The 12,836-nt window shown below is 34.7% G+C and overlaps 1 protein-coding gene across 1 annotated transcript in view; it reads right to left on the bottom strand.

Moving 5' to 3' along the window:
• Positions 1–12,836, bottom strand: part of LOC108903168 — a 60,367-nt gene that overhangs the window by 21,775 nt on the left and 25,756 nt on the right. The window contains exons 4-8 of the mRNA XM_018705256.1: positions 11,812–12,049; positions 9,938–10,077; positions 9,825–9,853; positions 9,531–9,765; positions 2,227–3,270 (exon numbers count right to left, since the gene is read on the bottom strand). Of these exons, the coding sequence (XP_018560772.1) occupies positions 2,227–3,270; positions 9,531–9,765; positions 9,825–9,853; positions 9,938–10,077; positions 11,812–12,049 (1,686 nt within the window). The remainder of the gene's footprint in view (positions 1–2,226; positions 3,271–9,530; positions 9,766–9,824; positions 9,854–9,937; positions 10,078–11,811; positions 12,050–12,836) is intronic.

The raw sequence follows: 12,836 nt of genomic DNA on the forward strand, positions 1-12,836 counted from the left end.
TAAATTTTAAATACTAGATCCGCCATCTTGAATTTTGAAAATCTAATGCTATATTCGTAATCAGAGAGCTCAGAAACTTATAAGAATGGGCCTGAAATTTTTTGCATTCACTTTTTTTTTCGCTATATGACCTTGGATTGATCTTGACCCTGACTGATCGGGTTAAACTGAACTCAGATTCAGCGACCCCAAAAACATATGTACATCATGGTCTGGTCTTTCGGACCAGATATGTACTTTTTTTGTGGCACTGTGATTAATAAACAATCTCTAATAAGTCTAATGATTATAATAAGGTTATAGATTATCTCTAGATATAAAAAAATATATGATAGATTCCCATCCATTTCCAAGAAGGTGTAGAACCTGAAGTGACATGTGAAGAAGACTATTTGAATATCTCTAATAATGTATTTTTCATGAAATAAAAATATTAAGTTTCTCAATTTCATTTACCATCCGTTTCCTTTTTTAATTATTTTATATTCTAATCATCTAATCCTTCAAAACTGATCGACAATTTGTGTCGTTTTCTCGAAAACAGTGCGTTTTATCGAAAAAGATAGAACTTTTCAGTTTGCTATTGGCTTTTAGAAACTATTTTTTGGAAAATTTCAGTGCTATTCAAACAAAGGGTGCCGATACTTCTGAATTTCCGCGCCTGAGGTATCTCATTTATCATCGCCATATTCAAATCGTGCAAATGGTAGGCGATACCCTGTACTTATTCATCTCGTTTAGAAAATATAAAGAAAAAACTGATTTTTTATAAAAATATGAACACCCTTGGAAATGAAGTATTTCCAAATTTCATATAAACCTAATTTCTATGTTATGATGACATTGCCTATGACCTTGAAGGTAATTTTCAAGGTCATTTCAAGGTCAATTTTGTTTTTTCAATAGGAACCCCTATTTTTGACATCGGATTCGGAAAGAGCTGGAAATTCTATGTTCAGATGATTATCATATGTGGGGTCGGTTGACCACCCAAGGTCATGTAAATATTATTTTCGTATTAATTAATTTGTATTAACTCGAATTTGTCATTGACAGTTTCGTACAACATTTAGCAAACATTTGCATTAATAAATAATAAATTAATAAATGTTATTGAATGTAGAATTTTCGGCTCTACTGGAATCCAATGTCAAAACTAAGTGTTTCCTGTAAAAAACTAAAGTTGACCTTGAAATGACTTGAAAATCACTGCCAAGATCAGTGCCAAGGTCACAATAACATGTCCTCCTCGGAATCGAGTAACTTTTATTTGAAACATTTTTTGCTAAACCTTACTTTTGGCGGGACATTTGGGTGCAAAGATTGAGGAAAGAATAAAATTGACCTTTACATGACCTTGGGTGGTAAACCGACCTCGCTTGTGTTACGTCATCTGAACGTTGAATTTCCCGCTCTTTCCGAATCCGGGGACAAAAATAGGAGTTTCTATTTAAAAAAACAAAGTTGACCTTGAAATGATCTTGAAAATGACTTTCAAGGTCATAGACAATGTCACCATAACATGTCCCCCTCCGAGTCCAGTAATTACTGTCTGAAATATTTTTCGCTAAATTTTACCTTTGACGAGATATCCGGGTGGAGGAATTAAAATGGCCTACCTTGTATGTACAGGGTGTCCCGAAATTCATGCAACAAAATCCTTAAGGGAGTTCCCCGCTAAAAAACGTAGTACCATCAGATTCCACATGTCATAAAACCCCTGTGTACCAAATTTAGTGATCCTTGTACAACAGGGATCTGAGATATAAAAAAAGATTATTCTTAGTGGCAGATTTCAGGGGGCTGTAACTCCGAAAGAGGAGGCCAGTTGGCAAAAAGGAAAAATACGGGTCCCCTAAATTTGTCTTAAGAATCTATGACCAAATTTTGTTGCATGAATTTCAGGACACCCTGTATATCTACTGAATGCTTCAATTCCATTATTTCGTCAACAGAAACTGTTAACCTACGCATTACTGAAACAGTAAAATTACAATACCCCATATAAATAAAAAGAAAAAAAACTTACATGCACTTCTACTCCTGATGGATCCGTAATTACTCTGCTTGCTAATCCCAAACCCTCCGCTGCTCTCGTAATAGTTTTTCGAACAGAACGCCCTGTTCTGCAAGTTCTTCAAGTTCTGCAACTCTCTCATGCTGTTGTGCGCGCTGGAGAACAGATCGCAATCCAAGACCTGCGACCCGCTCCTGTGACTGCCGTACTTGGATTTCAGTTTCAGTTTCTCGTAGTACGACTCGCACGGGTTGAGGATGTACTCCAAACTCTTGGTACTCTTCGTGTTCGAGCTCTTCTTGCACAGCTTCTTGTGGTTGTGGTGCGTGAATCCTTTCTGCTTCAGATGGTTGAAGGCCGGGGCGCTGGAGCAGTAACACTTGTTGCTCTCCGTACAGGAGTCCGTGTCACACTCACAAAAATTTAGAGTATTGTCTAGGTTGCAGTAGCACTTGCCTTCCATCCGGCAGTTGGGACCTGAGCACTTGGTCATCCTCTTCGTGAGGTTCTTGGTGCCTAGGGAGCAGTAGCATTTGTCCGCCGAGACGCAGGTGCAGGTGTCCGAGTCGTACGAGCATTCCGAGCAAGATACGTAACCTGAGGAGGAGTTTCTGTTTTGGTTGTGCAACAGGTTGAAGCCTTGCGATTTGGATTTGCTTCTTTTCAAGGAAAAAAAGTCGCTCTCTTCACTGGTACTATTTCTATCCTTTCTGTGTCGGCTCTTGTCACCACTTTTCTTCTTGTAGCTCTGCTTCTTGTTTATGTTCAGTTCCTCCCTTGTCCTAAACTGTCTCGTGTCATACGAGGACGTGGAGATTGAACTTTCAGGAAGCTTGCAGTCTGTTTGGCGTGGTGTTTCTTCGTCTGTTTTTGCTGACGCTTGCTTTAGCTTTTGCTTCAACCTCATCTTCAGGTTCTTCTGAAAGATGTGCTTCAGCCGTCGGAACTTACCCCCGACCAAGATGCGATGGCTCTTCTTCGTGTTGATGCTGCTGTTCCGCCTCAGAAGTTTCTTCTTCTGTCTCCTCATTATGCTCTTCGACCGCTGGTACAGTTCGTCCTTGGTCAGCGTCACCGAGAGTTTCAGCAAGAATTCCTTGTATATGGGCTTGAGATCATTAAAGGACATTCCCTCGGGGTCTATTATGACGCCTAAGATGTCGTCTAATGAGTGGAGGCCTTCTTGGAGGGATAACTCATTGAAAATTTCCTTAAATCCTAAGGGAGATCCGCCACTTGCTTGCTCGTTGTTCCTGTGGACAAAACGGGCTTATTTGGTAAATTATAGTATTCAACGAACCAATTAGATATTCATTATTTGATAAGTTTACGCTACGAAAACGTATCAGAATAATGCAAGAAACTATAAATTTATTTGAATTAGAAATAATATTGATAAGAAAATTCCCGTTTCCCCAGGTTCACCATCAAGGATTTATTGTTATACCATGAAGTTCTAACATATGAGTTGCATGTATTTTCCTAATAAAAGCTGCTATAACTGGTATATTCGTAAAAGCAATAAACTTGCTCGTAATATTTCGCTACAAAAAGCAATCTCTATGCAGGGAAACTCAATCCACTTTGAAGCGTGAAGGAAATATTGATTGTTATTATTAAAAGGAATACATTTTAAACTTATTACTATTTAGACAGGCCATTTCTAGAAAAAGAAATGCGCTAAAATTATTTTTTTTGAGAATACCAAAGGTACATTTTTTAATATTTGGGTACAACTTTCCCTCATGAATATTGACAAGGATTGTAGGTTAATAATAATACTTCCAGAATCAATGTTATTTAATCTTCACACTTGCGTAGATGAATTCGTGATTGTAATCTATCTAATTTGTACCATTACGGTTCATCGACCTTGTTCATTTCTTGTTTAAGTTCTTGATTGTCTGTTGATTTACCAACCTTTGAAATTTATTTTGACGTTTTCTGGACCATACCAGACTATATTTAATTTGATACGAGATGAGTTTCGAAAGCAGACAATTCTTTACATCATAAAAATGGATATATCGGGTGGTTCCATAACATTGCGATAAGTTGTAATATTGCAAAGGATCGATTTATTTTCAAAAACGTCTGCTATAGAAGTTACACCCTTTTCCCCTTCCAATGATCGCGGAAGATTAAAAATATCGGTGTAGAAAGAATTTGATAAGATAAAGTAACATTCCAAATTATACAGGGTGTTAATGAACTTATGACAAAAATTTAAAGGAGTGGAAAAGGAGCAAAAACTGAGTTAACTGATATCACAAACTTATATCGGAAGTTTAAGTTCATAGAGAAAAAGACTAATTAAAAATGTGTTTAAAACTGTTTGGTACTGCTGAAATACTTGTATTTTATCGCGGCAAGTACTTAACAAAAAATTCTGTTACATTTTCTTATGAAGCCGGACTGTATTCGAAAATCAGTTTGTAATACATTGTTGTAGTGATTGCTGTGCTATTTTTCGAGAGTACATTTAATAGCCGTATTTCCAAGTTTCCTTTGAAAATGTCGCATATATACATACATAAATTTAATTATAATAATAATACATAATACATAATTTTGCAATCAAATTAGGTGATGTGAATGTATCAAGTCCTGATTTATTAATGTCTGCTTTTAATGATTTTTTTGTAAACGCCCCAAAGGGCATAATAAATAAAATTGAATCCGCAGCTGGGAGTAAGACAATGACAAATAGTATAAGCATGGGAAAAAGAATAAATGATACTTTTTGTTTATTTGCATACTCTGAGGTAGAATTACTTAATCTTTTAAGAGCTAAACTAAAAAATAAAAAATCCCGCGGATCCGATGAGGTACCGCTATTTTTGTTAAGACGAGTTGTTTCTCTGTTGATTCAACCACTTACTTATCTAGTTAATTTCTCTTTCGCAACGTCCAATTTTCCAACACGACTAAAAGTAGGTAAAATTATTCCATTACATAAAAAGGGAGATACTTATTCACTGGAAAATTACCGGCCAGTCACTATTTCGTTTTCGTTTTCGAAAGTTTTTGAATATGCTTTTTTAGAACACCTGTATGTGTTTCTGAAGAAGTTTAACATATTGATTGATAGACAATTTGGTTTTTGTAGCAACAAATCTACAACGTCAGCCGTGTATTCTTTATATAATGACGTTATATAATTTGTAGAGGCGGGCGGGTGCCCTGTTAGAATCTTTTCTGATCTCAGCAGGGCATTCGACTGTATAAATCACAACGCTTTACTGTCGCGACTTTCGGAATATGGTATTAGGGGTAATTCATTACAATGGATTTCTTCCTTCATCACTGGCAGAAAACAGTTTACTTCGATACATCATAAAGAAGATAATTATCTAACATATGTGAGATCTAACTTAATTACGGCTGAATCGGGAGTGCCTCAGGGATCCATATTAGGCCCTGTTTTGTTCATTTTATATATGAACAGTATTGAAAATATTCTGGGTAATGATTCTTTTTCGTTATATGCAGACATCTCTTTAATTATATCGTATAATAATATATAATTATTATACAAGTCCGATATTGACGCGCAAAATAAATGTGATCAAATTATGAATTCTTTATGTGATTGATTCATTGAAAGTCACTTATACTTAAATACTGATAAAACACGAATTATGTGTTTTCATACTCGACAAAAAATGTGTGAGCCTCTGTACATAAAAATTGGTAATTCTTCAATTAAGACTAGCTCAGAACCTGTAAAATTTCTGGGTATATTACTCGATGAGCACATGACATGGAAACCACACTGTGAAAATGTGGTTTCATATTTAAGTTCCATAAACTTTTTATTTTTAAATCTAAGAGATGTTTTAACGAGACAACAGTTGTTAAGTTTATATCATGCTCGTGTAGATTCACATATTCGTTATGGTATTTGTTTATGGGGTGAGTCCACTCTATCCCAAGCAATACTTAAAGTTCAAAAGAAAATAGTAAGAACAATAGCTGGCCTTTCTAGCACGCATAGTTGTAGAGGTATTTTTGTTGAGCTCAATATTTTAACTGTTACGTCGTTATATATTTTGGAATTGTGTGTATATGTTTATAAAAACAAAAATAAGTTTATGCTGAATCGTGATATTCACTCTGCTAATACTAGAATTGGGCAACACTTCCATTTGTCATTTGCAAGATTATCGATTGCTTCAAGATCTCCTGACCACATTGGCTTAAAAATTTATAATTCTCTCCCGGAAAATATTAAGTCTTGTAAAAACTTGCATGTTTTTAAACATATTTAAAAAAAGTTTTTGATCGATAGGTGTTACTATTCTCTTCCAGAATATTTTAAATTGTAAGGTTTTTTTAATTTTATGACCTTTAACTGCTAAATGTTTTTATTCAAGTAGCGGATGTTTTTTTGGTTTGTTTTTTGAATTGTTTTTGCGTTTAATGTTTTTATATTTACAATTATTTTTTTTATTTGTAATAATAGTGTACAGTTTTACTGTATTGTATCATTATATTGACTATTGCTATACATGTATTAATGTCTATATGCAAAATAAATAAACTAAACTATACTAAACTAAACATATAGCAATCGCGAATATTATGATATACTCATAATTTATGGCGAAGCAAACGAAAGAAATCCCCTATTTACAGCGCAAATACTTGTTACAGATGAAGCATGTTTCAGTCGAAATGGTGTACGTAATGTCCACAACACACCACTGGACTATCCAAAATCCACACGAAATACGTCGCGGTGCCTTTCAGCAATAGTTTACAGTGATCATGTGGCCCGGTATAGTTAATGACACTTTAATAGTACCTTTTGAATTGCCTAGACGCTTAGGCCGTGCTTCTTCATTTTTTCAGATTTTTTGCAAAATCGCTTGCCGGGGATATTGGAAGATGTGCCATTAAATGTTCGGCAAAATATGTGGTTACTGCATGACGGAGCCCCCGCTAACTTTTTTCGGAGAGTGCGAGTGCGTTCTAAATATTACTTTTCCCCATCGCTGCATAGGCTGCGACATCCTAGTTAGATGGCCCCCCGGTCCCCGGATCTCACCCCTTTAGACTTCTTTTTGTGTGGGTATGTGAAAAGTGTTGTGTATTCCAACTGCGACATCGTATTACCGAAGCTTGTAATACGATTCGAGAGGACGTGGCAATGTTGCAACGCGTGCGAGCAGATTGGATACGTCGCGCTGAAGCTTGTGTGCAAGCAAATGATGGATATATCGAACATCTTCTATGAAAATCAGCAGGTGGCTCCTTGCAATGTTGAGGTAAGTCAGATTTTAAAATCACATTTTACTCAACACAAATCCGTGTATTTGCCTCATTTTAACATAACGGACATGTGGCAAAAATATTTGACATATGTTCATTAACACTCTGTATTATTTTCTGCTTTAAGGCTGTGTAATTCTGATAATAGAGATTTTTAAAATAAGTTGTAGTAAATTTTAAAACAACGTACAGCGGTTTTCCCCAGTGTACACCGGAAGCGCTGGAGCATCTGTCATACTTGATTTTAATTAAATTTAAATCAATAATTAATTGAATTTTATTATAGTGGTAGCAGTGCCTTTATAACATATTTAGATGCGTCTTTTTATTATATTGGGATTATTTAATTATTTGAATATTATTCGTTGTAGAGAAAAATGAAAACAAGATAATGTTGAGTGGCCGAATGCCAAGGTACGTTTACTTTAAGATAGGTACCATTTTTCAACGAAAGAGAAGCAGTTTTTCGAACAATGGTTTAGTTTGGCTATCAATTTGATGTTATGTTTTTTAATTACTAAATATCCGTTTTATGTTTCTTGTTACAACATAATTCCTTCTATTTTGTCATCATAATACAAAATATGTATACAGGGTGTCCCAGACTCAGCATACAAAAATTTACCAGGGGGTAGACCAGACCAAAATAAGATTAAAATTCTTATAAAATATTTTTCTGCGATGCACTCTCACTGAGTTACAGGGTGTTGTTTAGAAAAAAAATAATAACTTTCCGCAATAACTCAAAAACCCTTTCAATAATTTAAGTAATTTTTGGAAGAAGTGTACATCTATTTAAGGTCATTAAAACTACATGGTGCTTATTTCGATCTGACGCCAGGGGCGGCCTAGGCCAACTTGTCCTCAAGGTTGTCTTCATAACTTTTGCATATCCTACTTTTATGTAATTTGATTACGTTTTCTTGAACCTGCAATCGATTCTGAACAAAAAATGTGCTCTACTTTCATAGCTCAAAAATGAACCATTTTCGACTAAATTGGATCTAAATTATCGACTGCATTAGTTCGTAGAAAGATGCATGTAAAGATTGTATTTGTTGTTATCTAGTAGAGGTACCTACTAGATAACAACAAATACAATCTTTACACGCATTTTTCCATGAATTAATGCAGGCGATGCTTTAGACCCAATTTACACACATTTTTTGTTCAGAATCGATTACAGGTTCAGGAAAACGTAATCAAATTACATAAAACTAGGATATGCAAAAGTTATGAATTCATAACCTTGAGGACATGTTGGCCTAGGCCGCCCCTGGCGTCAGATCGAAATAAGCACCATGTAGTTTTAATGACCTTAAATAGATGTACACTTCATCCAAAAATTATTTAAATCCTTGAAAGGGTTTTTGAGTTATTGCGGAAAGTTGTTATTATTTTTTTCTAAACAACACCCTGTAACTCAGTGAGAGTGCATCGCAGAAAAATATCTTATAAGAATTTTAATCTTATTTTGGTCTGGTCTACTCCCTGGTAAATTTTTGTACGCTGAGTCTGGGACACCCTGTATACTACAATTACTTTTACTGCATATTTTAAGAACTTTCTATAAATTATATCATCAACCTACAAAGTTCTATTTTTGCTTCGTGGCAAAATTAGCACGCTATTTTTAAGATATATTTTATAATGCATTTTTTTTAATGTATTTACTACGTGTGTGGTTATTATACCAATCTATAATATTCCGACAAAAACCAATAAACCTTGAACATGTACTATTGACTGCGAAACAAGAATCTTAGGTTATCAGCAACAGCACATGATCGACTATTTATTAATTAAGCAATCTCAAACAATGTCATTGCCGCTATTGTCTAATACATCGTGCCTAGAATTATTACTGAAAATTGTGTTGATTCAATGGAGATTGCATACCTACTGACATTGTTAAAAATTAATAAATGACTAAGTACTGATGTTCTTGCCGACAGGCCTTTTAACTAAAATCGTACAATAAAAGATATTTCATAAGTTCTTATACAAACCAGTTTTTACATTAAAAATTTTGTAAAAACTGTCGGTTTTGACACGATTGTAGATAAAAAATATTTTCTGTCTTAATGCTATAAATGGTTTTTCAAACGCACATTAAACATCTTGGTGATCATTTGTGTTTATTTAATTTTTATGTCCATTCATAATGCATTTTTTATTGCTTTAATTGCTGTTGAACCAGCAAATATTTCACGAAGATCATACGAATATTTTAACGTACCTGGAAACCTTGTTCTTGTATCTCGTCAGTCCGCCCGTGTTCAAAAAACTGCCGGACCTGGGGATGGTCACTTTCGTCAATATATCACCGGAATTTTCCTTCTTGATAATATTGTCCTCAGTTTTTCTAACGCTCTGGACCTTCTTCAGGCACTTGCTTCCTCCCTCTTCTATCACCTGCTTTATTTCTGCGGTTAGCTGCCTCTGTTCTAGACTCATATATGTGTTAAGTTTATCTGAAATTATATAAGCACTGCAATTACTAAAGTTTCCCTTTTGAAGCATTTTTTCTTACCTGTGAACGTTTTAGGTTTGATTTCTTGGATTTCTTCATTTTTAGACTCGGGATGGTTTTGGGTATGTTCATTATCGCTACTTTGTACTGTTAAGTTATTCTGTAATTCTAACGGCCTTATTGGTTCTTCATATGGCAGGATGGCATCGAGGTCCTCGGATTTCGATTCTGGTGCTTTGGGTGCCCTTTTTGATTTTAAACTCTTTTTGGGGGGTTTGTTATTCGAGGACAGCAGAGGCTGAGTATCGGAAATCTGAAAGACAATATGATGATTGTAAAAAGGCACACCTGGAAAATTTGTGGGATAAACTATTGTTAAATACGACAAAAGAAAGAATACTGTACTAAATTCTGAAAGATGGAAAGCATTATTCAAGCCAAGAGAACTGGTTTTCTTTCAACTGACAGAGTCTTAAAGGTAGATCTTTTTTCGAAAACAGCTTCAATTGTATTTTTTTAGAATTGTACTATGATTGACAATACACATGTCTTCTTAGACATTTTCGATATATGATTTAGAACGTACTTAAAAATATAATGACATCGAAATGTTGGGATATCAGGATATTATATGAATAACAATGCGCCGAGGTTGATAGCTTACTTGTGTGTACGCTGACCGCAGGAATTATTATCCTATAACACCCGTGGTGTACTAGTTTGTTATTTAATTCAATTTTTTTGCATATTGCTAATTTGATGTTTAAATTGTATTGACGTTTAATAACATTACTTATAATTTCTATTATTTAACTTATTTAATGTCATGGCAATTCCATGGCTATTTTCAAATTTCAAAGATGATGTAAATCGACGCTTTAGTACGAAAACATGTCATCTCAGATTTCGGTTGGAGAACATGCTAATCTCAAATTTCAATTGGAAAACATGCTATCTCAAATTAAGCTTGAAGAACATGCTAACTCAGATCTTTAAGTATAAACATGCTATCTCAGTGTGACTAGAAAAAGTTGACACATTGAATGATTGAAACCGTTCATTTATAACAAACTTATATAATATATTTTCAAAAAATAAGGAATGTTTATGTCCATTTTTGTTTATTTTATTTTTTTATTCAACATTTTTTAATTAATTTTGTTAAGTTACTGTTATAAACGACAAAATTGTTAATTAAAAAAATAGAATAATATGCAGTATGCTGCAATACGTAAATTAATCCTTAATATATAAAAATCTTTGTTATTACTAAAAATTATTCGATTTTTTTCGTACAAGCTTTGACATAAAAATTAATAGCGCACTCTTACCTGACTTATAGTCACTCCTCTTACTTTTGTTAATAGAGTTAACATAATAACCAGAATATAACTATAATGTATAAAGTTGAATGATATGTATACATATATCGTTGCGACGGGCGCATATGATTTGCACGTGCACATTTCTGCGGTTCCCCATGCACACATGTTTATCATCAGCAGATCATAAAGTACCGGTAATAAAAGTGTCGCATACCTGAATATCATTTCCAAAGTCTATGCAATTTCCAAATGTCTATGTACCTTGTTTTTATTGAGGTGCAGTAAAAACGATTCGGACCCGGAGTTTAGGGCCTAGCCTTGTCCACTATATGATTCTTTTTATTGTTGTCTCCTTAGGCATACAAAATTATTTTCAGAATAAATTGTGCATCCCAGATTTTGTGAAAAAGAAAAATAAGTGTAAATTTATTGTTTTTATACTGAAGTAGCAATTGCAGAAAAAAATATTGTATGTAACTAGTGTTAAAAAGAATTCTTCTTTGAAAATTTCACATCAAGTGTCAGAAACACTTGTTTGCATACATATTTAATTTTTATAGAGAACACTGGGACATGTTTGTGTCGTTATTAATGAACCTCTCCTTGTGTATCTATAATACCTAGATATGTTTTCTTGCACAGAAAGAACTGTTCGATACGAAATGGCAGCAAGACATCACAATTCAACGAATAAATAAAACTCGAGACGTGTAAATACTCACGTTCATGATATCTGTTTCGCTAATAATGGAAGAAGTCGAACTCCTCTTCTTCCTCGGCGGTCTAACAGGTACTGAATTGCCAGATTTTTCGTTATATACACTGGATGCTATCGACATGCACGTAGTCACCCCGTTCTTATTCCTAGGCTTCCTCTCCTTCGCCTTCATGTGCGCCACCAGCGATTTGTACAGCGTTGCTGCTATTACGATAGCATCCTCTGAGGTCTGACAAACAAATCTGCAAACAAAAACACTGGTTTACAGGGCGAGAGAATAACAGTATATTATATTACCAAATCAATCAAAAAATTTTATTTTTTGCTTTCTTTAAAATTGTTTATTAACGATTTTTTGCATAAAATTTTCCTTTTACGTTTTTTAAATAAGCCATTTCGAGAAAATCAATTCTCTACAAAATTTTTCCTATGAACTATACCGAAATTTTGCTTCGTTTTCGTGCTATATTTAAAAAACTGCAAAAGTGATTTTTCACCCCTATCTTGAATTTCAACCCTTTAATTTAATAGCACCTCGCGGTTTTTTAATTTTTAATGACCCTTCGAACAAGTCATGTGATGACTTGAACTCCTTGAACGTCCTGTGGGTACACATGTTTGCAAGTGACCCACATTTGAAAGCACAACGTCAAGAGCGCCGCAGGACGTCGCCGGACGAACCAGCGTTCCAAGAAGGGCTGCTGGTGCCGGCCACCAGACGCGTACCCGATATACGACCGACTTCAACCACAAGGCACTCTCCAACTACTCTCCAACGAACACTCACCCTGTTAACACGTCTTTCCATACACAAGTTTTCTGTACACCAGTTTTCAATAAAATTCTTTATTATTACCGTTGAGAGAGCGTTTATTTCTTGCTGTACAGCGAAAGCAACCCTCAAATTCATTATACAGGGTGTAACTAAATAAGTGTAAAAGATTTAAGGGGGTGATTCCTCATAGAAAAAAAGATAGGATCTTTCATATAAAGAAACTTCATTGGAGCATCCCTTGTTAAGATACAGCC

The sequence above is a fragment of the Anoplophora glabripennis genome, unplaced genomic scaffold, assembly GCF_000390285.2.
Source record: "Anoplophora glabripennis isolate ALB-LARVAE unplaced genomic scaffold, Agla_2.0 scaffold138, whole genome shotgun sequence".
NCBI classification, from domain to species: Eukaryota; Metazoa; Arthropoda; class Insecta; order Coleoptera; family Cerambycidae; genus Anoplophora; species Anoplophora glabripennis.